Source organism: Anastrepha obliqua, chromosome 1, assembly GCF_027943255.1.
Source record: "Anastrepha obliqua isolate idAnaObli1 chromosome 1, idAnaObli1_1.0, whole genome shotgun sequence".
NCBI classification, from domain to species: domain Eukaryota; kingdom Metazoa; phylum Arthropoda; class Insecta; order Diptera; family Tephritidae; genus Anastrepha; species Anastrepha obliqua.
The window spans coordinates 27,792,233-27,819,998 of NC_072892.1; the positions used below are offsets into that span (position 1 = coordinate 27,792,233).

General features: G+C 36.2%; 2 protein-coding genes across 2 annotated transcripts; both read left to right on the forward strand.

Moving 5' to 3' along the window:
* LOC129235552 (synaptosomal-associated protein 25) lies at positions 1-14,454 on the forward strand. The gene is made up of 8 exons (XM_054869455.1): positions 1-227; positions 4,685-4,784; positions 5,715-5,756; positions 7,221-7,269; positions 10,585-10,702; positions 10,763-10,891; positions 12,040-12,184; positions 14,108-14,454. Exons 2-8 carry the CDS (start codon positions 4,686-4,688, stop codon positions 14,168-14,170), a joined length of 645 nt encoding a protein of 214 aa, XP_054725430.1. The 5' UTR covers positions 1-227; position 4,685; the 3' UTR covers positions 14,171-14,454.
* A 3,287-nt stretch (positions 14,455-17,741) lies between these two features.
* Positions 17,742-27,766, forward strand: LOC129244898 (uncharacterized). Its single transcript, XM_054882837.1, has 9 exons — positions 17,742-17,824; positions 17,886-18,074; positions 18,135-18,273; positions 18,339-18,408; positions 21,025-21,218; positions 21,286-21,414; positions 23,379-23,533; positions 26,503-26,612; positions 27,608-27,766. Exons 1-9 carry the CDS (start codon positions 17,742-17,744, stop codon positions 27,661-27,663), a joined length of 1,125 nt encoding a protein of 374 aa, XP_054738812.1. The 3' UTR covers positions 27,664-27,766.

Genomic DNA, 27,766 nt, shown 5'->3' on the forward strand with positions numbered 1-27,766 from the left:
TAAGGTAATACTACGCTGTTGGTCAGTACGGTATCGTTAAAGTTCATTTGTATGCAAACGTTTATGTATGTGTGCATATTTTAGTAAGGGTTGATTTTATTTGTTTAGACAAGTCCATAACTTCTCTAAACGGAGTTTGTGACGTATAACAAATGCAAGTGATATAAATTTAACTAATAATAATATTAAAATCGTATATTCAATTGGTTTGGCACCAAATATTTAAGGTAATGAAGAGTTTAATAATTAAAAAAAATGAGTTTGAAAATGTATTACTTTATTGATTTTTCAAAGTACAACTAATGCTTCGGTGAAAACAATAATTATGTTTATTGTACATACAAGGCAATAGTGAGGATAATTTGGGATGTTTTAGTAGTATTAAGAACATTTATTATTATCTATTTTCCATCTTATGTTTCATTTGAGTGCCAGAAAAATTAAGTATTTCGTAAGAACATTCTAAATTAAACGTCTCGTAATCTGCCTATGTATGTATAGACATAAATTTTTTTTTGTTCATTTGTATGTCTACCAAAATTAACCGTATACAAGAGGGTAAAAACTTTTTAAATTGGCTTTAGGTACAGCTTGAGCCATTTTTCCAAAAACTTTTAAATGATCACAGCTGTAATTTGAAAAAAAAAAACAAGTTTAAAAATCTTTTTAGAAATCGCCGCTATATTTTTTTATCCGTCTCAATAATGGAATGAATTTCTTTAGTATCGACTATTTTACATAATTAAAGAATTTTTCTTGGTTGTTTTTTGATATATCAACATTTTACGTGGAGTTAACTGTTCGCCGGCGTAAAAGATTAAATCGATTTATCTTTTAACTCTGAATATTTTTTTGTCTGACTTATACTATATTTATATTTTAACATCTAATACGAGCATCCGGCGTTGCTGTACTTAGATAAATAATGTAGAAACAACCAATTAGAGAAATATTATACAAAATTATTTTTATTAATATGTATTATATTTATGCAGGCGGATGAACACCATTTTTAGCCTTGTCATTTTCTTCTTCTTCTCATTGTCGGGAGCAAGCTATTGGCCATGGGAAAAAGATAGATTTCCCAAGTTCATTCAAAGCACATGTGAAGATAGTCCTTGGGATTTATTTATTGTAATTGCAAATGCAAACCGCGTTGGAAACTATTTATTATCGCCTGACGTCAAAATAAGTATTCAAACAGAGAGAGGTTTTCAGTAAAAACAATCAGTCGTGATGTAATATTGTTTTAAGGGGGGGGTTAGGGATAAACGCTAAAAAAAACACTTTTTTCATGAATTTATTGTAGCGAAACGGTTCAAGTCAGTTTATTAAGAGTTGTTGCATATTATAAAGTAACATTTCAAGAATATTTGATAAAATTTTCATGTAAAAATATTGCAAAATGAGCGAATGAGAGCACATTTACGTAGACGTCTTTTCAAAAATACATTTTGCAGTAGTCAGCATATCTCAGCGTAGAATCATCTGAAATCAAAAAAATCGAATAATTTAGTTAAAGTATGAGTTAAACTTCCTCCCAACGTTTATTTTGACGATTTATTTTCATTTTCAGCCATTTGGTAGTCGTTTGAAGTAAAAAGTGATTTTTGACGAAAAAATGCCGCCATTTTGTAGGTGTAAAACCACCTTAATATAAAAAAAAATGGCGAAAAAAAACGTTGGGAGGAGGTTTTTTATATGTAAAATATGTGTGCAAAATTTCAAAAGGATCGGTTGAGTAGTTTTGAAATGCCAATGACTACGCACTTTAAAAAAAAAGGTTCGAGAAAACCGCGTTTAAAGTTTGTAACGGTCTACGCGCGCAACTGCTGCGTCTCGGCAGATGTTTGAGGCGGCTCGGCTTAATGCTCTATAACTTAAAAAGTTTTGCTCGGATTGACTTAAAATTTTAACACGGTATTTTTGAAATGTTTTACTACAATAACATAAAAAAAAAAAAATCGATTTTTATCCCTAAGTTATGAGCATTTAAAAAACAAATTCTTATACATATTATTTAAAAAAAATCGAGTTTGAGCCGAAAAAAAAAATTGTCGATAAAAAATTGTCTTGGAAAAATTTTTTTTCGGGCGATCAAAAAAATACGTGTCTCATTATTTTGACCAGAGAGCAACATATTTGAGTTACATCGAAATCGAAGAACATGACGCGAATAGCCCGGTTGAATTGAAATGGAAAACATCTCCTTCTCTTGTTAATACTTTGGCTGCTGTTTTTAGTGGTATTTTCGCATTTGCCTCGACTGATTTTACGTCGTCTTCAAACGCAGAACGCTTTGTTAAAAGGAGCTTTTTCTTGACATAAATAAACTCGGAGCGTTGCCATTATCTGCCGAGGAGTGACCTGTATTGGAAACAAACGTTTTCTATCAATTTATGTTTCGTACATGTGCACTTCCGCTACGGCGGCCGCTATTAATATGATAATTATAGTTTTGTGGACTTATATACTGAGAAGCTTAAAGAAAAGGCGGTTCAGCACTGCGAACTGGAAAATCGATTATGCTCCCTTCATTTCAGAATATTCCTCTTTACCCAATTCCCTAAAAAAAAATTAGTATTAGTCCTATTTTGTTAAAATTTAAGTATCTAGGCTCTTATCTCTTCGCTACACCTGCTAATATAGAACGAATTGATATTAAAAAACTCATGAATTTCATCAGTAGTACAAAAGCGGCTATCAACATTGTAAATCAGCCATCGTTCGGTCGTCTTCACTAAATACACATCCCTTACCCCCTCCTCCTCTTTCCTTTCTTCCCAGTGTTTTTATCTCCTTTACAAAGGTATCCCAAAGGACGAATTTTTGATTTTTGTCCAAGCGGCCAACCCCTACAATCTACCCTAGATTGTTGAATTTTATTTCCTCCTCTGGTTAAATATGTCGCAATTATGTATCAGTACAGGGCACGAAGTCAGTACATGTTTGGCGGTTTAATCTTCCCTCCTGCAGAAACTGCAAGTTCTATAGGAGTACGACTTAGTGAGATAATAATTCACAATCCTCTGTTAAAATTCCTGTGATGATACTAAAATTATTCTTATTCAATACCATACAATCTTAAATTGAGTTAAAATTATCTACATAGATTGTTCCGGTAGATTTCCCCAAAATAATCTTCTTTATTTTTCCTTTACTTCCTAAATAAAAGGGGATAAGTTACCCTTTCCTGAGCCACAAAATGGCTTTGTGCCTATAAGCGAAGAGGCTGCCCCTTTTTGGGCTAAATTATCTGACATTTCGTTCTTTGTAATTCCTACGTGCACTGGAACCCATAGGCTACGCACCTGATTATTCTGGCCTAAGATATTCAGTTTATCAAGACATACAGCACCAGTTTTAGTGTAACTTGGAAAGAGTTGAGAGCCCTGATTACTGCCCAAATAATACATTTAATTTTTTGATGCGGAACAGAGCTCATATGGAGAAATCTACAGTTTTATGCTGCCCCCGAACGGTAGATGGTTTATTTATCAGGAGCTTTTTCATGACAGCAATACAATCGCTATTTAGAAAAAAAGGTTTTATATCATTTGGTGTTTCATGTCTACAGTGGGTTTCCTTGTCCTCCATAACGGTAGCCACGCACCAATCAATTTGGCTACGGCGGTCTATGCCTAGGTATGGAACAAATTTTTCGGGGTCCCCTGTCAACTAAAAGTACAAAGAATCGTTATGAAATTTTTCACAAAGAAATTCTTCGGATGAATTATTTTTAAACTTTTGGGTCAAGAGTGAAGTTTCTTGAAAAAATTGTTGGTAAAAGTAAATTGCAGATTGAAGACTCTGAAGATTGAAGGCTCGTATTCCTCAAGTGTTGAGAGTCTCACCGATTTTTTTCAAGACTCCAGATGACCAATCAAAAGTCATTATATCTCTGCAAGAAATCTAATAAGTTTCCGTTATTCAATAAATAAATATACTATATTCAAGTGAAGCCCACAACTTTCAACTTGTAAGGTGTAGCAAAGAGGATTCGGTACTAAAGTCCTTAAAGTTAGTTTTTTGTGTAAGTGTATAGGTATTGCGGTAAACTTCTTGTGCTCGGGCTCACAGCGTAACACATGCACTCACGCACGTTGTGTCGGACCAAGACTTGATATCATCTTTATTTTTTTCTATATTCACTTTCTATGCATTAATGGTATTAATTATATAAAATAGGTTATAATTGAATAACGGCAATTAAAAAAAAATTTTAGAACTTAAACTTTATTTGTTAGAAATAGCTTTTATGACTTTATAAACAAAAATTAAATTAGTGTGTCGATTATAAAAAAATACTAGGATCCAATAAAAGCAAGTATCAGGAGTAATAATATAAAATAATATAGCAATCATGAATAGTGTTTTGTCAATGCAAACAAAACCTACTATAACTGCATGCTCGAGGCAAATCAGACCGATAATAGTAATAAAATAGTGCACGCCCACTCGGCACCAGGCTCGCACCATACTAAACGTCTTTAATAACAAAGTAAGAAGCTACTAAACAATGCAGGAAATTTTCATAAAAAAACATTAAATCATTGATTGTTATAGAATATGAAGGTTAATTACAATTAAAACTTTTTAAACGAATGAGAAAAAATATATATTTAAATGTGTAAGACAAAAAATCTTGATTTAAAATTTTGTATTTGTTCTTTTTTAATTCCAGTATGCCTTCTGTCGATACCCCAAATGAAGGGCTCGCTCCCCAGGTGCCCAAGACGGAATTGGAAGAATTACAAATAAAAGCGAATAGTGTAGCAGATGATGTAAGTCACCCCTTTTCATTTCTTAAATTCTGTATTTTGTATTTATGTATTTGTATAATTGTGAATTTTATATTTTATTGCCAATACATTTGAGGTGCGCATATCTTCTTTTTTCCAGTACAGCCCGAAAGCTTATCGGGCGCAGAATTAGGTCTGTTCATGAAGCAAATAGTTTGTAACAATTGTTAAAAATTATCACGTTTTGGTGTTCATGTACCCGAAAATCTTGAAAGTAGCGGAGAGTGAGAGAGCAAAATGGCACTTCATTTTGAGGGGAAGTTGCAAGTTTTTACTGGATAAATTTTTACTTATAAGAATTGGCAATTGAGAAAAACAGCTGATCGCAAAGTAAAAAAAACAGGAATTAAAATTTGAGAATTAAAATTGCTAATGGAATGTTTTTCATCTGACGGCGATGATGAAATGGAACAAATTTTTGTGGACAAAATGAAGTCATGTGATTCCGAAGCATTTGCATTTTATTTGCTTTATTTTTTTTAATTTAATACGAGTAGTTCAAGTGAAAAAATTTTTAATTTTTGTGATTAATCAGCTGTTCGTAAAACTTGCAAATTGTTGCTGGTTTTGCGTTCACGCTCTTTTTTTGATATATTTCTCTTTGAGAGAGAAATCACGGAAATTAAGTTAATGACAAGTTACTGGATAATTTTAACATGAACAGTCCTATTAGGTGAAACATCTATCAAAAAATTCAGGTCAGAGGTACGCCTCAGATGTGGAATAATTTTTTTGAAAATTCAATAATCCTTGCTTTTGCCGATCATATAAAAACCGATGATAAAAACCCAAATATACTGCAGATAACTACAATTTAATAATACAATAAAATAGTTATACTAATATTTGTGCAATTAGTTAGTATTTAGACATTATCTTTTTTAAAGTGTAATATATTTTTTACTATTTCAGTCACTTGAAAGCACACGTAGGATGCTTGCTCTCTGTGAAGAGGTAAGTACAATGCATACTTATATATATGATTGTTTTTAATATTGAAGAAAACTACTGCTTCCATATAAAAGTTTTATAGTATGTCTGTTTATAACTATTGACAAAAACTTTAAAATAAAACTTTTTAATAAATGTGCAATTTCCAATGTTGACTAAAGAGCATTGGTTTTTTTTTTGTTGTTGTTGCGATAATCGAAGTAAATGATCGTGGACTTGTTAGTGGGCAAATTTATTGAAAATGTCAAGTGAAAAGAAGCTTTAATTTCCTTTTTACAGCTACAGCAACGCTTGTTGTCTCGTTCTCCACAAATAATCGGAACCCATTTATGTGTTCACTGGCGTTCGGTAGGGTTGCATTCTGCCCCCAATCCTTTTCCTGTCGGTGATTGAAGACGTTCTTAAAGCTTATTTCGCTAACGAAACTATTTAAAGTACACAGGGGACATTTGTCTGTTGTTGTATAGGATGTGAGATCTAAAATAGATGACTTAGTCAATGGGAGAAAAATTGCAAAAAACGGACCTTTAAGGCCCGTCATAGTAGGAAAGACAAAGCATTTAACCTGAAGTACTCTTCATCATATTCTTTAAGAGTGGATGCGCAGGTTTTTGAAAGCGTGAATAGATTTTTGGGATGTACATATAATCGCCGCAGATGGAGGAAGTGAGACTGATGTTAAAAGTAGAGTTAACAAGGCCAAAGTGTCGTTCGGCGCACAACAAACTACTAATTTTCAATGAATGCGTATAACGTGGGAGGCCACTGAAATGAGACGTCAAACGTTCATTAATCAATACCTGCGCCGCATAATGTAAATTTTCCGGCCTCAAATTACTATAAATTTTTTAACAACTGAGGAAAGCAAATCAATCCGATGCAGCGTCTGAAATATCCAGAAAGAAATGACAATGGACTAGCTATACCCCGAGGAAGAGTGACGGCAACATCGTCCAACAGGCGCTGCGGTGGAACCCTTTCCAGCAGGCAGCACAAAATGTAGGCATACCATGGTGCCGTTGAACGGAGGTCTGGAATGAACTTAGAGCCCTTGCACAAAATCGTATTCGCTGGCGAAGAAAAGTTGCTGACGCCCTCTGTTCCACCTAGGAGTTAGAGGATCTTGTATATATGGTATATATTCCCAGAAAAAAAACCCGTTGCACACATAATGCTCCCTCAAAGGAATTTGAAAGTTAAATTTAGGTGGAATTGTTTGCTAAATGATATACATAAATTATTTCTATTCAGTGTATTACCGACACTTTCCTTGTCGTCCTTTCATAAAATGCAAATATTTCGGTTTCTATAGGGATTCGCTATAACAATAATTGACTATATTTACTTTGGCATCGAATTAATCATACGAAATAATAATTACATTCATTATTCATTATTCAAATGTTATTTTTATATTTTTTGCTACATTAATGTATCACAATTTTCTTTGTTTTTGCTGCTGACCAGAGCAAAGAGGCGGGCATTCGTACTCTGGTAGCCTTGGACGATCAGGGAGGTAAGCTCAATTATTTCCATTTTTTTTATTTAAATCTGACTTTTTTGATTGAAACATAATTCCTTCTTAGTCGCTTTTCAATATTTTATTGAAATCTTTGATAAACTGTATGCCCCGGTCGGGAATATAATTGATTACGAATAAGACCCGTCAAAGCGTCCAACCTTCTTCATATTCGAATATTATTTCCCAAGCCGATGAGTTAAATTGCACAAACGACGGCGATGAACTAAACGCATCAATCAATTAGTCTCTAAACCAATTGCTTCTTTAGCAAGGTGCCACAAATAGTTTAACAGTTTGTTAAGAATACCTGTTGAAATTTTTAAATTTACTTAAGCATATTTAATAATTCTCTTAATAAAACTTAAACCTTGAAAAGAGACAGTTACGTCATTCGTATATTTAGACCAGAATTGGATATAAATTACTTTAACATCATCATTGATTTGAAACTTTGAGAACTGCCCTTAGCAAATATTGAATATTTGTGGACTATGAACGGAGACTAATTTGCGGATGTGTTAGCCGTTTTATGCTGCTGGTGAAGTCCATCAGATTTTGATATCAAGACCTGCTATGTCAGCAGGCGCAGAAAAAAAGTGAGAACCAAGATGCTTAAATCTTAGGCCCGCGAGAGCGCGACAGCTAAGGAGCAGATGCTGAGATGATTCCATCTCATCCTCCATACAGCTGACGCAAAAAGTACTCGAAGTACCGAGTCTCACGGCATGTATGCCCCGCAGATAGTGCCCCTTAAGGATGCCCACAAAATTTGAGAGCTGAGATTTTGTCATCCTCAGAATATCCCTCGAACGCCCCCGATCCAAACGTGGCCAGAAGGATTTCGCGACCTTGCACGTTCGTGTACTTGCCCAGCGCTCGCTGAGTTGGTGCAAAGTCCATCCTTCCAGGAGTAGAGCGCAGGTTGTCAAGGGCTTCCCAATTCTCTCCTTTTCCGGGCGCCCTACCTCACAGGTCCCTTTTCTGGTAAGCTCGTCGGCTTCGCAGTTTCCAGCAATGCCACTATGACCAGATCTAATATTGTGACAACGATTGCATTTAAAACCAAAAGCATCGCGCCAAATAATTTCATATATTTTTGACGGAAAGGCAGCTACATTAGTTTGCGATTAACTTTTTTTCAACAGAGTTGCAGCTCCCACGCTAGTGGCTATATTACTCGCGCAGTTGTATCAAAGGGCATACCTTGAGTTCGGTTCACAAGATTCCACGTAACCAATTCTTCATAAACAATATTACCTATGTATGCTTTCACCAATTAAGTGTGCTATTTTTGGACATGACTGATGTTACCAGTTTAGTCCATCTGCAGCCTCTCTCAGCCTGCCAAGCTCGCTTGTGGGTTGTAGTTACCCATTTGCTAACCGTGACTTTGATGGCCGCAAAAGGGAGTGGTTTTGTAAATGGCTGCGGATTTAGGTTTGCCAGTCGCGCTGTCACAAAAGCGTGACAGAGGATGTGTTAAAGAATCTCCACATACACCTCGTTCCTGCAGCGACAAAACATCATTACAGGAACGACAGAAGTCATTAGAAGAAAACCTAATACGTTTTCCATGTTATCCCATTAGAAGACCGCTTTAGATAGATAAGGGACCTGTTCATTCCTTCTAGGTCAGAACTATCTAGTTACCTCACAAGTATTCTCCGCGGTTCATCTACTAAAATAAGATGTGGTAAAATCTTTTCATCACAATGAGCTAGAAATGGACTAATTTTGTTTAATTGTATAAAAAATTAAATCATATCCTAAACCGAAATAAATCTGATATCTACTTACACAATTTTTCTGATGACCAATAAAGTATCAAGACTATCAACGAAGTTTTTAAAAAAATTGATTATTAGACTCTGATTTTTTATTGATACTCAATAATTTGTCTACACATTTGTGGTCCTCGCAAATTGGTATTCGTGATTAAAATATTTTTATTTATTAAAAAAGTGCTAAATTAAAAAAGGAAACAAAAAAAAAAAAAGTTTTAGAGATAAAAAATATCAGATGCTATCTTCGATTCCAATAAAAATAGCCAACAACAAAATTTCTGAGAAGTTCTCAAAGAGAAAAATCTGCGAAAAGGTACAAGAACGCAAAGTTTGCAAATTTTAGAAACTTTCATGGCCCGCAATTCAAAGAATGTTAAAAAAGGAGAATAAAAAAGTTATAATTTCGAATGTATTGTAATAAACCAGGATTGAATGGGAACCCTTTAAAGGGGCCTTTAATACAGCATCCGGAAAATTTAGTATTGAACTTTAGTTTTAGGAATCATTCATGCGGTCCATTATTTGGTGGTCACTCAGAATTATTTTAGCAGGTCATTGCACAAGTATGTTCTTTACTATATAGAATCTTCATCTTTCGCAAGTGTAAATTCGCCATCATCGTTAACACACAAAGAAGAACTTCTGAAATTTCAAAAATAGACTAAACCAGACATAAATAAACCAGTTTCAGCCTATAACAGGCCTCTTCTACTCGCCATTTCCCCGCTCGCTATCTCAATACTCGATTAACTTGACGAAAAATTTACATGCGAAAGCAACAACAAAGTTATCGAGTAAGATTCGCCGCTAGCGAGTATGGCTATAGCTCATTAGACTGGTATAACTCACTGTCGTACAAACACATGTAATTTAAGGCAGCTCTATTCCAGGGTTGCCAATATATGTGCATTTATACCAATTGCTTCATCTATTCGCCACTTGCTAGCGCTTGGCGAAAAGAAGAGGTCTAATATTGGGAATGAAAATGAAAAAGACTTTATGCCAGCGTTAGCCACAACGTTGCTCTGATACTAACAATCGACAAGGAATTAATTTTTACCACACAAAATCATGACAATTGAAAACATTACAATTTGTTGAATGACTACCATTGAGGGCAAGAAACATCAAAAAAGTTGGCTAATAGCTGTTGCTTATTGGCAATCAAACTTCCGAGTGCGTTTATGGCATGAAAAAGCTAGTCAGAAAACTGTTTTTCCTCCCATTTAGAGGATATCGATATCGACATGCAAACCACAAATGTTTGGCCGATTTCACCCATTTTAAATTGCAGATTTAGATACCTACAAGTTTTCAGCAATATACACTTTTTGCTCGAGATACCCGTTACGTGGGCGAGGGAACGAACAAAAGACTACCATTGTGTGTATAAGCTATAATACTGCTAAGTATAAGTGCGCGCCACTTAACTGAGCATCCGTTTCGACTGATTAACTAGTTAAACTATTATAAGATGCTTGCTGAGAACTTAGAATCTAAAGTCAACCTAATAAACTATTTTCAGAGCAATTGGACAGGATTGAAGAAGGAATGGATCAAATTAATGCCGACATGAGGGAAGCTGAAAAAAATTTAAGTGGAATGGAAAAATGCTGCGGAATTTGCGTGCTTCCTTGCAATAAGTACAAGCTTTATATACTGTTATTTATTTTATCTTAAAATCGTTTAATTCAAAAATGTAGAAGCCAATCCTTTAAAGAGGATGATGGAACTTGGAAAGGTAACGACGACGGTAAGGTTGTAAATAATCAGCCACAGAGGGTTATGGACGACAGAAATGGTATGATGGCACAGGCAGGGTACATAGGAAGGTAAGTAATGGACATGTGACTTATGGCTGGCACTAGTTGCTATTTGTCAGAGCAGATAATTAAGTATAAAGATATAGGCCTACAAAAGATTTTACATATTTATCAAATTCATTAGTTGCGGGTAGGAAATAGCAGCTGATTTTTTTACTGGTATATTGCAAGAGGTTTATTAATTGGCTCTTAATAAAAAATAAGATCGGGAGTATACCTAATTGATTTCTTAGAGAATTTGAAAAATTAATTAGAAAAATAGACATGTATTTTCAGAATCCATAAATGTAAATATCACCAAGTAAATTGTATTTGACGCCAAACTTAATGATGACACTCAAGTTCTACTAGTTCTTACGATAATGAAGGCCGTGGAAGAGTGCACTTTCTGTCCGCTCATTGCACACGAATTCACACACTCATTCAATCAGTCGTTGTTCAGACGGCAACGATTTTTTCGTATATCACACACACAATCTCAGTTTTTCTCAGCTTACATGAGCCAATCAGCTGATTCCTGTAAAACCACCGAGAGCCGGCTAACGGTCTGATGTTGACCACGCCTCTGCATTCTGTACATTGTGCTCCCCTATGACGTGGCAGTCGAAGTTACTCTGACAATTTTGCTTCGGATGACCAAATAGTAAACTAGCATCCTGGAATATATACGCGTCTGTACTACTTTCACACCGCTTTCTAACAAAAAACCTGCTCATGCTCCGGTAAAGATTTTCGTCAAATCCGCTTGACACTTAATGTGTTGAATGGTTGTTGTTGTTGTAGTAGTATAAACATTTCCCTTACAAGTACGGGGAATGCTGCTGGAGTGACGATCCTTAGCCGAATATAAAGCCGGGTCATTCCATTAATGTAGAATCGACTGGGAACGTGTGTTAAACGGTCTCTGCTTCCACTGCACTTTTCAGTAAAAGAAAAGCTTGATAGTGCAAATCTAGTTACAGCTTATAATCATGTTGCAAGTTCATTTTCAAAGTTGGCGTTCAAAAGTTTAAGTGAACCTTCGTGATGAGGGCGTTCACGCGAAAGATGAAAATTATCAACGTGTCTTTACTTTGCATACTCATCATATAAAATAATTCTCCATAGTTAGACGAATATTGAATACATGTTTCTTACGATATTGAATTATTTTCAAGGATCACGAATGATGCTCGTGAGGATGAAATGGAGGAAAATGTGGGTCAAGTAAACACGATGATTGGAAATCTCCGAAACATGGCGTTGGATATGGGATCCGAATTAGAGAACCAAAACAGACAAATCGACCGAATAAATAGAAAGGTATGTAAAAACAATTGCATTGTATGTATAGTATGTACAAGATAGCGCAAAATTAATCATCCGATCGGAAAAGAGTGTAAGCGCCAATTAAGTATATATATATATATTTATTTATTTTAAGAAAAAACAAATGTTTCTCCTGAATTTTGAATGAATGAATCACCACTTCCAAATTTTTTCTCCAGTTTCGACAATGCAACAATAAACCCTGATGTTTTTCTGGTAGCGTAGGAAACAAGTTCAGCTAGTTTTTCAACTTGAAAGTAGAGGCAGAAATGAGGGATCTCAAAACTGCATCCGAAAAACTAACAATTTTTTGTATAGTGATTAGGACATTGTAGAGTATGACTGAACTGTAAACTGGCTAACAGTCGTGAAATTATTAGATTGGGGGAATAAGTTCGTACCGTTTTTGCCGAAGACTTTTATTTAAACAAAAAACAAGAATTATATCAATAAGTAAATCAATTGTATATTCGCCGTTGCTGTTTACAACCTCTTCCCACTTCTCGACCAATTTGTTGAAGCCGTTCCGTCAAAACACGCCTGGTCTGGTGTCAAAGAAATTGTTGACCCACTTTTTAAGGACCTCTATATTATCGAAGGTAACGCCCTTCATATGGTTTGATAGGGAGCGGAAAAGATGGTAATCGGTCGGTGCAAGGTCCGGAAAACACGGTGGATGTTGAACGACCTCCCATTCGAGCTCTTGGAGTGCGGCTTTGACGACTTGTGCAACATGAGGTCTGGTGTTGGCGTGAAGGAGTATGGTTTGACCATGTCGATCAGGTATTTTCAGTCGAATAGTCTCATTCACGCGGTGTAGTTGAGCAATGTAGAGATCCTTGTTGGTCGTGCCATTCTTTTCGAGCATTTCCCAGTGCACCATGCCCTCCCAGTCCCACCAAACACATAATGATCTTTTTTGGATGAAGATCCGGCTTGACTCTCGGCTTTTGCGTATCCCCTGGAGTCACCCACTATTTTCTTTGCTTCATATTAAGGTATAGGCACCATTTCGATTCGATACATCTCGATGACGGAGAGATGTTGAGAAGCAATTCGAAGGCGACTTTCTTTCTTTTTTTCGTTGAGCTCGTGAGGCAGCCATGCTCCGAATTTTTTGGTAAATCCCACTGAATGAAGGTAGTCTCTTTATGATCTCAGTTCATTTTCCGCAAATTCACGACTGGTTGGGAACCGCTCTCCTTCAAAAGTGATTTGAGATGTTCTTCTTCGAATTCAGAAGGCTTTCCACTGCGGGAGGTGTCATCGACATCAAAGTCGCCATTTTGATCTTTGAAAACCATTTCCGTGCTGTAGACTCGCCTATGACACCTTCTCCATACACATCGCAAATAGTGCGGGCTGTTTCAGCAGCTTTTTGACCTCGATGGAAAGCAAAGAAGGGCAGTTGTCGAAAATGTTGATTTTTTCCTCCTGGGTATTCCATTTCTACGCCACAAAACTAATAATAAGTGAAATAACTTAAAAATATATTACAATTAACATAGTTTTGTAAAGCAGAAACAGTTATATCGAATGATTACTTACACTTTGCCAAACAGCAAACAAATCGTTGTAAAATAAAAGCAAATATAAAAACGCTACGAACTTATTCCCCAACATATAAATATTTACTTCAAACATAGCGTGGGAAAACAGCTTGTAGGGAAACAAGGAGCTAATTATTGTACTTCAAATAGCGCAAAGAGTATTTCTAAGTCTTAAGTTTTAATCTTTTATTAAAACTCACATTATGCCGCGCTATGCTAAGTATGCTTAACCAGTCTTTGCAGAACGCTCCAATCCCAAGTCAAATATTTTATTGAAAACGCTGCTCTTACTTTCTTTAGTTCAAACGAAATAATAAGCCTCATTTACAATGTTAATTTAATCGTATTATTATTATTATTTTTACAGGGAGAATCTAACGAAGCGAGAATAGCAGTGGCGAATCAACGTGCTCATCAATTACTTAAATAAATACTTTCCCATCTCCTATTTTTCTATATACATATAATACATATCATAAGTATCATTTGTATGTGTAGCCATTATGTCGCTTTAAAAGTGTAAAAAAAAAAATACCGTAGAAGGATATTAATATATTAAAAAATATATCCTTTGGTCATCTGAAAAATTTAAGTACTTTAAATATTATAAAAGAAAACATTTACTTATACGCATCAATACATAAGTGATTTAACAAGTTTTTCGTGTAATATTTACGCTTTAAATTATTAAATAAATATAATTGTTGAAGTTTATTCCTATATATCGTATTTTGCCTCACTTTTTTGACCCAAATTTTCACAAGCCAGGGGTTTTCTAGAATTACTTAGAATATATGGAGGGCAATGTTTTTGGCCACAAGTATTTTACTCAAAACTTGAAAAGAACATACATACGTAATGGAACTACAGTCGAATAGCAAGAACAATCTCAGCATCTCAAGTGGCCATTTCGCGGCTGACTAGATGAAGTAATATTTATGGCTCCTCGTGCGATGGAGTGTCCAGGTAGAAAGAAAACAATCTAGCTGGTAAATGACGATAACTATACATTCCGGTAGTACTATCAGCTACACAAAAAACTCTACTGTTCAGAAAAATTTAATTCAAGTATTTTAATACTTACTGTTGTTGCTCATGGCTGTGTTGTCGCTATGGTCTCGGAAACATATTTTCTTACAACGTGTAAGTATAAATTGATTAAAGGAAAACAAACCGAAAAAGTTAAAAGCATACTTAGAATAGACATATTAGTACATGGTTCGGCACTCGAATTGCAAGCAATTAAAAACGCCATATATTTAGTTTGGAAAATTACTTTTACTCAATTCAAAGTAAAAAATGTGTGAAAATAATAAAAAATTAAGAATCAATTCACTTTTGCTCGATATGACCACCTTTTGCTTTGACTATGGCCTTGAGAGGGTCCAGAAACGAATCGCAAGCTGCTCAAATGTGACTTGCAGGTATTTTGGCGCCCTCGCGGACAATAGCTCTTTTGAGCGCCTCGAGACTTGTGAATCTTTTAGTTCGGACCTTGCTCTTCAAAATGGCTCAAAGAGGATAATCCATCGGATTCGCGTCTGGTGAATTTGAGAGCCATTATGTGGACGGTATGAAGTTCGGAGCGTTGTTTTTTAGTCATTCTTGATTCACTTGAGCCTTGTGAGACGGTTCCGAGTCCGTCCATAGTCTGCCACCAAAATAGTTGTCTGCCCACGACTTCAAAGAAACCTTCAGAATACTTTCCCGATAATATTTCGCATTTACCTTGACGCCAAGCTCGATGAAAACGAGCTGCGGTTACAGCGGCCCAAACCATTACCTGTGGCGTGTGCTGCGTCCTGGTGGCCAATCGATGACTCAAATTCTCGTATGAACGGGGGCCAAATAAACCTTATCATTTTGGGAGTTTACGAATTGCTCAATGTGAAAATTTTTCTTGTCAAAAAACACAGTGTTCGGAAAGTGACCGTTTCCGGCCAAGCAAAGCAACTCCTTCGCTCTCTGAAGTCTGACTTGTTGCTGCTTTAGTGTGAGATCATACGCCTTTTGGATCTTGTAAGGTTTGACTTTGAGATCAATTTTCAGTATGCGGCACATGCTATGGTGTGATATTTTCGATTCTTTCGCCATTTGATTGGCACTTCGTCGGAGATTTCGCTCAAATCGCTTCTGCACTTTTTGAACCATTTCACGTGACGTTGCAGTACTCACGTGACGTTTCGCGATGCTAATAGTATCATTGTAACGAGTAATGGTCTGTCAAACAAAAACTTTATTAACTTTAAGGTGCCCGCACTCACAAACAATCGCTGGTTGTGATTTTCCAGCCAAATACAATGCAATCACACTATTACGTTTTAAGCCCATTACTGATTTTCTTTTTTCGCGTTTACTCTCGGAAAAATGCTTCCGCGCGCTTGTAAACAATACTCTGGCCTGTCATTTAGCCAACTAACAGACAGCTAATGTATGGGCATCAGCTGCGCGAGCGGTCTGAAGTTGGTTACACTTCGAGTGCCGGACACTGTACGTCTACCCAGTTTCTTTTAAGTAGAATAATTTTTCCTCGAGTTATCTCGCGTCTTTTGCGAGGCGACTCAAATTCAGGCTACCGGACCACTGCAGTGTGTTCCAGGTAGAGGTAGCAGCAATCAAGGAGGCAGCCGATTGGCTGCTCAAATGCGTATTAACGGTCAAGAAAGTAAATATTTACTCCGACAGCCAAGCGGCAATAAGGGCCCTCGGGTCTATGACGGTGCATTCGGAATTGGTCAAGGAATGGTTGACCTCGCTTTCGACTGCGTCCGAATTCTTTAACATCAGCCTCATCTCGGTTCCTGGTCACAGCGACATTGCTGGAAACTGTGAGGCAGATGAGCTGGCCAGACAAGGGACATGCGAGGTGATTTCCCCGCGAAGGGAGAGAATCAGGATCCCCCTGACTACCTGCGGTCTGCTTCTGGAAAGATGGACATCGCACCAACTCAGCGAGCGCTGGGCAAGTACACAAAGGTGTAAGGTCGCGAAATCCTTCTGGCCACGTGTGGACCGGAGGCGCTCGGGCGAGCTTCTGAGGCTGACAAAATATCAGCTCTCTAATCTCGTGGGCTCTCTCACAGGACACAATGCGCGAGGAATGCATGCTGTGAGACTTGGAATCGCCTCGAGTCCTTTCTGCGCTGGATGTATGGAGGATGAGGTGGAATCACCTCAGCACCTTCTCCTTAGCTGCCCTGCTCTGGCGGGGCTAAGATCTAGGCATCTTGGCTCCTACTTTTTTTTCCACACGCCTGCTGATATAGCTGGTGCTGACATTAAAAATCTGATGAATTTCATCAGCAGCATTAAGCGGTCGACGCAAACATAGTCATCGTTCGTAATCCGCACACTCCTAACCATCCCAGCACCATCTCTCTCCGCCCTCTCCCTGTATCCCATCGGTCTTTCTCTCCTGCCTCACCCCTCCATAATGGCATCACAAAGAACGAATCCTTCTTCGTCCAAGTGTGCCCATTCCCTGGGCAGCCATATCAACCTATTTCTATCTTGATTCCTTTATGCTACTAATATAACCGTTATGGGAACAAAATTATAATACCCTTGGTTACATTTGCGCGGGTATAAAATATGTTAGCTTCACTTCTGGAAAATGATTACAACTCGTACTCTTATTTCTTCTGCACCCAATATGAATTAACTATGAAATCGTCACTCATGTGTGCAAAGAACGTTGAAATTATCAGAGCAAGACAATTTTAGAGATACGTTTGTAACTAACAAAAAAATGTGCTTTGACAAACTGAGCCGGAATCTTATAGTGGTAGAGTATTTTAGATGTTTATATCAAAGAAGTGTGAAGTCATGCGATATTCACTTTTAACTTATTTTTTAAGCCTTGTGTTTCTTGTAATTCGCTCAACACGTAAGGATGGAAATAAAATTATTGCAATTTTGACTTAAAAGAAAAACATTTCTAATTAAATGCTTTGTCAGAAATCGAGAGGCCACTGATTTTTAACCAGAAGTGTTGTAAAAGAATGACAATCAGAAGTGTTGCAGAACTGAATACTAAGAATATTTTGCAGAATAATAGTGCGATTGAAATCATGGAATATCACAGGTAATGTGGGACATTTACTTTATTCTAATTGTTTTTTGTTTCTAGATGATTGAATTTTCAGGCGGATGGTTAACGAGTTTCTGGCATTTAAATATGTTGTTAGAAAAACTTTACATTTATATAAATACCAAACGGCTAATGAGTACATAACATCAAAGCAAATAAGCGACGAAAGAAATAAAACTAAATCTTCAGTTCAGCAATTAATCGATGACATAGAATTGGAAAAATACAAATCTTGGTTAAAAAGGTAGTAGCAAGAGCGAAAAATCATAGTAATAAAATTCTCATATAAGCTTTCTTTAATAAGCAATTATAAGAACGACGAGCGCAGCGGGACATATCGACGTTTCTTGGATGAATTGGAATCCTTTTTTGATGAAAACCAACAAGAGTTAGATACTGTAAAAGTTACGGGTTATGCTCTTTCCCAGAATCCTTACAATTTCGTGAGTGGACATGAAAATCAATGTTGTATATAGTGGTTAATTTTATTATTGTATTCGACAATTAGAATAATACAGTTTATTCAGCTTCAAAGGTTGCCCCAAGGAATATCTTCATAAAACCGTTCGACAAAAAAGGTAAAATTTATTTTTCACAAACTTAGAAAAACATTAAAACACAGCCTATTTAAATCAGCAACATCAACTTGTTGCAAATCATGTTAAAAATTCCTTATAAGTGGGATTTATGTTATTTTGAAGAAAAAATTAGGCATCAAAGAATTTTCAAAAAGACAAACTTTGCGAAATATCTGTTATAAACAAAGCAAAATTACTCAAATTTGGGGGTGCCACACATTCTTTGGGGTAAATGGATGTATCTCGATAATGGCTTAATAAAACGCGCTCACATTTAGTTCACGTGTTGCTCACCTCCTCGTTAAAAACGGCAGTTCAAATTAAATTTTACTTAAATGTGCACAGGTATATAAAGTTCGCCGCGTCTCAATTTTAGCACTTCTTTATTTGTTTTCTGTCAGATTACATTCATCGATTGATTCCATATTCAATATTTTTTTCACAAGGGTTACTCCTTTCAGAAGGGCACAAAAGACCATGAGGTCGAAGTGCAAGCCTTGAGAAAATCTACTCCTTTCAGAAAATTTTAATCTTAGATTTAATTCCTTGAAGTAGGTGTCTCCGCTAATAGTTTGAGCTTTTGTGCATTTCCAGCTTTCTTAAAAATGTAGAGCAAAATCCATTTTACCAGTTAATATAACTTTCGGCACTTGTGGACGCCCTTTATTTTCTTGCCCGTAGGAGCACTTATTTGCTTGCTGGTTAAACTTCATTTTAAGTGTTCCACAAGAGTTATTTACTTGATTTTTAAGACGGAAGACGGACGATCTGCGGTATATGACCATTGGGGTAGGACTGTATATAAATACTATATATATAAGTATTTTTATATGTTATTAAGTATAAATTTCCTCCTTCTCCTATTTGTGGCGTGCGTCTTGCTGTTTTTCCACAAATGGAGGGATCTACATTTTTATGTCGACTATGAACGGCAGATATTTTTATGAGGAGCTTTTCATGGCAAAAATATACTCCAAAGTTTGCCATTGTCTGGTGTTTCGTACCCGGAGTTTCGAACCTATGCACTTTCGTATGGTAGTCACCCACCAGACGAGAGACGGGCGAGGATACGAGTACTAATATTGCGGTTGATTTGTTCTTGAAGATTTCCTGCTGCAAAAGTTCTGGCAAAATTTTGACGCATGCGATTCGTTTCCAACTTTTGGGCATAAATATCTAACAGTCACGTCATTAAAACTTTGTGTCTTACAAAGGTTGGTTATTTGCCAACTGTGCCATATTGCTGGTACAATCATATACAATATTATTACCCCTATCTTAGAAGACTCAGTTCTACTAAAATGTACATCGGTATTTTGTCTGCGTGCGATTTTTTCTAATATAGTACGGCTATATTGTCTTTGAAGTTCAAAACGGTTGAGAGAGAGGGGAGGGTGGCAATAACAAAGTCCACTATTTTTTTCTTAAAGATGCATACGCATCATGAGACGCATATACGATGTCCCAAAGTTAGCTAGATTGGCCCCGCCGCTATAAAGTAAAATCACTTCCCAGCAAACAGGGTTTAATTTTTGGTTTTGTAGGCCTAACAATGCAAAATCTAGATATTTTGAGATAGATAGAAAAACATTTACTTCTACAGTCTGTGTCAGAAGCAAAGAGCCGGTTTTTTCTTGTGACTTCAAAATATATTTCGTTCTGCTTTTTGCTGCGTAATAGTCAACCTCAAGGGCTACGACGCCAGTTGGTTAGTGTCGTTCGAAACTTTCCCATAAATGCAACCAAACAAAAATGAGTGGTAAATACGCGAAGCATTTTGAGGCGGTATTTTTATGCACGCATTCGAAAGGGCCGAAATTATCTTTCGCCGCGGCTGCAAAAGTGATTGAAAACATTTGTTGTGATGTGGAATCAGCAGTGTAAGGTGTATAAAAATGTTTATGATTTTTCCAACAAAAAAGCGGGATAAAGTGATTGTTCAACTTTTTAAGCGGGACCCTTCTTTGTGACTACGCCAAGCACGATCAGTTCTTGCTAAAAAGGGAATAGATGTGAGTATCAACACCATCCAACCTCGACTGAAGGAGGCGAACATATCCTAACGTCCCACATCATCAAAACCACTGCGCTCAGAAAAACACATTGAGAAACAAGATAATGGCGTCACAGTATTGAACTGGCCTTCCCATTCCCCCAGACGCCAACCCCATTGAAAATGTGTGGGGAGCTATGAAAACGCATCTTGCCGGAAGGCCAATTCATGATTTAAAGCAACTCGTGCGTCAAGTTCGCAAAAGCTAGTCCTGTTTGTCGACGAGCTACGTAGAAAAGCTGGTTCAAAATATGAAGAAGATGCTAAGCTATACTTGACAACGAAGAAGACTACTTTTATGTAAAAAATTGTAAATACATACATATATTTTATACTTCATGAATAATCGCGGTTCCTTTTTTCTGGCACAGACTGTACGACCTTGATACCGTTTTATGCATTTTGAGGGTATATCTTTGAAACATTTGTTGATGCTCTTTATTAATGATTCTAAAATATTTGTGTTTTAATTTAGAAAGGTTTTTCCATAAAATCTCACTACCTAACAGACTTGCTGCCAACTTTATGCACGATTTTTCCACCTGTCTGATATTTCTTTCTAGATTACGAAAGGAAATACAAAAAACTTGGAACGGTTTCACGTGGATCAATCCCTGCGTTCAAACCGACTCAAATCTTTGCGGAAGCTTCAAAAAGTGATATTGGTATCAAAGACATTACGGATATCGCACTAACAACATTATCCTTTCTTTCCTTTGGAGTTTTCATTTTACAAGTCTTAGCTTGCATAACTATTGTAATAGGGGAATATTGTTTTACATTAATCCATAAAACTTTAACTAAATTTATTAAACTTTACGCAGGGAAAACATGACACAAGCAATATAATCTTTACGCATTCAGCGACTCAAAGCACCATGATTGATGGAGATGAAATTGAAGAGATCCGTAGAATTAAGCGGTCATCTAAAAACATACCTGGCTCTAAAACAGTAAGAAAATTTGATATTTCAGAATAATAAAAAAAACTATTATCAGGGTAAGTAATAAGTTCTGACTGTTTCTTCATCTGGTATTACAAGCTAAAGCCCTCATTGTTGTCCAGTATGTTTGATTCCAAAAATTTATTTACTTATTTATATTTGTTATATCCACATTTACTTAAATAGGAAGGGGATGAAGAAAAAGATAAGGCATTTTGTATGTTAAATATAACAAGGTGTCAAACAACATTACTAATACAAAAAATTATAATGCAAATATATGGAAAAACTTACATATTCCATATATGAACTCCTTTACATATTTTTATACAAGTTATAATCCTTTTAAAATAAGACTGTCTGTTCTATTGTAACTGATGCTTCGGCGTAGGTAGGTGGTTGAAGTACCATTCTGGCATTCCCCAAGTAACACTAAAGCACCGTTTTGATACCATTTAGACACCTCTAACAGGCGAATACCTACAGCCGGCCTGAGCTTTTGATGTAATGGAAAAGATTGGTGCGATTTAGGTTGGCGCATTGTCCCAGGCTGTCGAAGAAAGGAGCACCCAGTGACCTTAAACATCTAGCTACCAAACCCGGGCATTTACAGATAAAGTGCCCTAGAGTCTCCTTCTCCGAAAGGTCTACGCAGCTTCTGAAATGGAGGTTAGCTTTTCCGCATATATGCCGATCGTCCAAGGATCGGTAAACACAGCTACGAGTTTGGAAATTGAATGGTCTGGAGTTCCCAGGACTTTCTGGGTCATGCGTCTTTTCTACTGGAATCAAAGGGTTTTCGAAATAGCCTATGAAAAAATGGAGTTCCATCTCTTCTGAGCTTTACTGAGAAATAAGTTGTACAATTTCCCTTGAAGAATAGTCAGGGGTAGCAGGTCTCTGCGACCAATTCAGTCGACTCCTTCCTGGCAAGCTCATCACCAATTTCACTTTCCTTAATATTCCAATGTCCTGGAATCTAGATCAGAGAAATGTTACCTGCCACCCAAGAGATTTGATCTACTCCTTACTTCTGCGTATAGTGAGTGGCTGAAAACGTTTAACAAATGTTAAGGCGATGAGAAATTGTTCTAATATGGCATTGCAGTCCCTCCTCGAATGAGTATTTCTATACAAGCCGTAGTGCCAAAAGAGCTGCAACGGAACTGACTAGCAATATTTCCGTTGATAAAAAGAATAGAAAATGATCCAGGCTTGGAAAAATTCTGGACGCTTAAGTCTAAGTTTGCTGCTCTGACGATCTTCAGTTTCTGGTTGCATACAATGCAATTATGCTGCACTATGTCCCGCGCATTAACGAATCATTGGAAATGAGGTCGGCGAAGAAGTGGCAAGAATTGGATTGGTTAGCGACTTTATGAGACCGGAAAAATTCCACTGCTTTAACTGATTATCTTTCAGATTTGCAACTATTGGCCTAGTAAAACAGAGCAGTGTAAGCACTAGGGAAAAACAGACGACCTCAGGCAAGCGAATTCTGTTTTTTTGATAGTGAGGAAATTAAGTCTTTAGGTATATCAAACATTTCGTTGCTCAGTGGATACCTAGCAGATGTCTTGCACTAAATGCACTTGTTAGGTCTGTAAGGGCATTTTAGCTTTCATTAGAGAGGCTGAAAATCTCTTGAGCAATTAGGATTAAGGGCGTATTGAAGGTGTAGAAGGAGCTTTTGAGATCGTAGGATGTTTTCGTTTTCTGTTGCACCCTATTTCTATCTATTTATCTGTATTTTAAGTTATTCTGTTGGCTTCTTATCATCAACTTCTGACCTACATTTGCAAAACTAAAAACATGCCTTGTAAATTTGCCTGAGCTATATATGTTATTTTGGTGATCGTAGGGATCAAACCGCCCGGCTGATAAATATAATAGTTCAAAACATAAATTTAGCCACATGATGTATCGTGTTATATATAGTAGATAATTGTATTTTTTTGATTTTTGAATTACAGCTGAATATTCTTGTTCGAAAGTCTTTGCGTGCGCATAAATTATTTTTCAATACAACTGGAATGAGTAAATCCTGTTATTACTACCGAATTTGCGAAAGCAGTGAACTTGCAAGAAAACAATCGTTGGATAATATATTTTGGATTCTAATTTGGAGGTAAGTTGAATATGAATAATATTGAATGAAAGGTGCATAGGTACACATAAAACAGAAAAATCGTTAAATTTCAAGAAGTTGTATAAGCGGCTTTCAGATCACAACCTGTTGCTTAGTGCTGTTGAAAGTAATTAAAATATTGTCGTCAGAGGCATATCCTGACTTGAAGCCTACTACATACTAAATATACAATATATTACATGAATTATAAAATCCGTGGTCGTTCCAATGACAAAGTATAAAAACTGTTGACAGGTTGTGATAGCATGATGGAATCATTTATAAATACATGGCAAGTAAAACTGTGCAAATACAATTTTAATTAATGGTTGTATTTTTATATTTAATAAATTTTAGCAACTGTTCTTGCATACAAACGACGAGAAAAGAAACTGTTACCAAAAAAAATTTAAATATGTAGAAAAATAAGGTAAAACTGATCAGCTTCAGTAGCGAAGACTTTATTTGTTCTTTAAAATATTTAATTTTTAATATGCAATGGGATCCTTTGTATCGATTGTATTCTCAAGATTACTTATTTTTGAAACCCCTAACATCGACGGGTGTGAAAGACTATGCCAGAAGGTTGATTACAGTCTTTTGCGAGGTCAAACTAAATTCTACAGTCGGTTGCGTGCCAATGATTTTTTTCGATTTCTTGATATCTGTACTCACTTAAGTTAACGATATTGTATCGGCCAAACTCGGTCAATCTGTAAATGGTATCGTGCATGATCATTCAGTTTACTCATACAGTCGAGGCCTGGATAACTTCTTGGCTATCCAAGCAGATAAATACTTCATCTCCCGCTTTCCCTCTTTGTGGTAGCCTCGCAGCACCCACAAGCATGGCAAAAATTTCTACCTGAAAAATGGTTTCGTCTTAGAAAAGATTCTAGCTCCATAGCTGGGCACCATTGAGACCCGTCCGGGTACACAATAATAACATCGGATGGGCATCTATCCCAAATACCAGAATGACACTCTGGTCAGTATGGGAAAACGAACCGAAACCACAGGTTTCCACATAAGAGTTGACCTACCATCCCATTTTGCACTGAAAACTAGGTGACCCTCAAACAAGAACATCGCATTCCTGGATGAGAAACAGAGTGTAGTGATTCCAATAATAAAGTGTTTTCCAACAACAGGTGTTATCTATCGCTATCGAGAGATGATTAACGATTTTTTATGGCCTGAATGGGATGGTATTGATCTGAACAACGTTTATTTTCAACAAGACGGCGCTACGTGCCACACAAGCAACGAAACCATTGATCTTTACGGGAAAAGTTTCCGGACCGTGTTATCTCTCGAAGAGGTGATCACAATTGACCACCGAGATCGCCAACAGCCCAGGGTCGATTCAAAACCTCAAAGATGGAATTCGTGAGGTTATCGAGGACATAGGGCAACCACTTTGCAATTCGGTTATGGAAAATTTCATAAAAAGGATATTGCCCTGTAAGCGTGGTCGTGCTGGTCATTTGCCTGATGTTATTTTCCACTATTAACGGCATACCTTCCTCTTTATAATGAAATGAATTGCTAAATTTTACAGGATCAGTTTCTACATTTAATGTTAAGCATTTTTGCTCGCGTTTTGCAAAAAATAGTACTCGGCAAAGGGATTATTGTCCGTACATTTTCAAACTCAACTAAAAATTTTATCTAAATTGGTTCATTCAAACAAATTTATGTTTCCTCGATAGTTCTATCGAATTCTTTCTGCATCTGAATGGCAATTTTTTGGATTATCAACTCTTAAATAAGAATATAATAATACACTTATATTTTTTTAGCATATAAATATTTGTTGGTAAACGCTGGTGTTTCCCCCTAATTATTTGTTCGGTTTCAAAATTAAGAGCGTTTTTTCCAATATTTTTGTAATCCATCAAAATTTAGAGAAAATTTCCATACCATACCTTCTGCTCAAATATGAACGATACGTTACCAATAAAACGGTCCGCGGATGACATATGGCAAAAACAATTTTTTTGTTTTTTTGGTAGACTGTTATAAGCTTACATGGCAAATTTTAGCGTGATATGTCACATAGTTTGTTTTCTGTGCTACTATAAACAAGTCAAGCTCGAGTGTGTTCTTCGAATTTAAAGATGAAAATTCAAAGAATTTGTTTGAAATTTTCTTATTCCAACAAAATTTGTTTGAAATTTTGTTATTCCAACAAAATTTCGGCTTCAGACGCCTTAAAAATGTTGCAGACAACCTATGGGGACTCTGCTCTATCGCGTGCACGTGTTTTCCAGTGGCACAAATCGTTCAAAAAGGATCGTACATCGGTTGAAAACTTGAAATATCGTTCCGCAAGCATCGTATTCGCCTGATATGGCTCTATGTGACTTTTTCCTGTTTCCCAAGCTCAAGTTGCCGCTCCGTGGAAAACATTTTGAGACAATTGAAGTCATAAAAGAGAATTCGAAGAACACACTCGAGCTTGACTTGTTTACAGTAGCACAGAAAACAAACTATGTGACATATCACGCTGAAATTTGCCATGTAAGCTTATAACAGTCCTACCAAAAAACAAAAAAATTTATTTTTGCCATATGTCATCCGCGGACCGTTTTATTGATAACGTCTCGTTCATATTTGAGCAGAAGCTATATCCGCTAAAAAGGTATTTTTCTTATTACAAAGCATTTGACAAATCCGTTGTGAGCTAAACCCAGTTTTTATCAGCTCAACGTATAACTGGCTAAAAGCGGACATAATTTTTGTGTATCTTATTAAAAAGACGTGTACAAGATAATATATACCTATAAATGGGTGACAGAAATTCGATGTCGTTCAGCATAACTCATGAATTTTTTATCAGTCTTTGAATAAGGTATAAAGAAAGTCCCTTTCAGGGCTTCAAAAAGCTATTTTCATACTGATAATGAAGCTCGTATATTCATATGTTTCTGTTTATATCTCATTTTATATTAAATTTTATTTTACAGTTCGGGAAGTAGCTGGATAACAAGCTATAAACGAATGGCATCGCGTGATGATGCTGGTGAACATATAATGGATTTGGAGATTTTAAGGGCTGTTATAATTGGCATATTAGGTAAGCATAAGCAAAGAATTGTACTTTTACATTTTACTACCTATGTTATTGGAGGCATCGTTTTCACCAAAGTGAAAATTTTCCCTACAAAATTAGTTTGCGAAAACTATTTTTCATCAAAGTAGAGAATGTAATGACGAGTACATTTACATACTGAAAACCAAATATTATATTCCAAAACAACCTTCCATTATTTGCTCCAACATGTATGTAGACAAAGGTTATGAAAGTTTTTCCTGCAAATTGTGCGTCCTGAACACACCAAGTGGCAAGAATCTTGAAGTTTGACTATATTTTTACTGTCAAAATATAATGCATAACTTGCAGTACTAGAGGCATCTGTGGGTTGGTGTATGACTACCAGTAGGGTTCGAAACCTCGAGCACGAGCCATTAAAAAACAGATATAAAATACCTGCTTTCAAGGCACCCTCACCAATTGAGGCGGGACTTATATTTGCTACCGAGGCTTCAGCATTTGATTTTATTGCTAGCCGTTTTTTTTATATTTAAAATAAAAGTATCTAGAAAACAGACGATTTCTTTTAAAATATTGAATGCGCTGTTCAAAAATAGTACGTATTTGTAATACGACTAATATAAATTTAACGTTACCACTGATTTTTTTTTACCGGAAAAAACCATTATTTTGAGTATTTATGTATTTGATAAAAAAAAAAAAATCCAATACATTTGACCTACAACGCCATCTAATAAAAAAAAGACCTAGAAATAAATTCCTAGTACTAAAAATCTTATATACGCATTTTCTAAGTTTATTTTTTAAAAGCTCAACCTTATTAAGCAATAAATAGAGTGCTCGGATTAATTTATAGTATGTATCTTTCTCATTTGACTGAATAAACCTCGAAAAAAAGTCCCTAACCTAGTATTAGTGACACCTCCAACTATCGTTTGAAGCCAACGAGTTTTATTTTGTTGCATAGTATTATATTTCGTTTTTACTTGTTTAAACTAATAAGTTTCTTTTTCCAGGAAAGGATTCTTGTAAAAACTATTTCCAGAATGCGTGCTTGCGAGAAAGCAGATAAAACCAAATATTTCGAAAAGCAGAGTTTCTTGCAGAAGCTTAACTGTTATCTATTTTGGACTACTCATCACAGTATAACATACAAATGTATTTAAAAAAAAAAA

Excerpts from the sequence above, each read along its gene's own strand:
- LOC129235552 (XM_054869455.1), top strand. The coding sequence starts at position 4,686 with ATGCCTTCTGTCGATACCCCAAATGAAGGGCTCGCTCCCCAGGTGCCC. Across the intron at positions 5,757-7,220 it reads TGCTTGCTCTCTGTGAAGAG|AGCAAAGAGGCGGGCATTCG; the intron begins GTAAGTACAATG and ends GCTGCTGACCAG. Across the intron at positions 7,270-10,584 it reads AGCCTTGGACGATCAGGGAG|AGCAATTGGACAGGATTGAA; the intron begins GTAAGCTCAATT and ends AACTATTTTCAG.
- LOC129244898 (XM_054882837.1), top strand. The coding sequence starts at position 17,742 with ATGACAATCAGAAGTGTTGCAGAACTGAATACTAAGAATATTTTGCAG. Across the intron at positions 21,219-21,285 it reads TCTTAGCTTGCATAACTATT|GGAAAACATGACACAAGCAA; the intron begins GTAATAGGGGAA and ends AACTTTACGCAG. Across the intron at positions 21,415-23,378 it reads ACATACCTGGCTCTAAAACA|CTGAATATTCTTGTTCGAAA; the intron begins GTAAGAAAATTT and ends TTTGAATTACAG.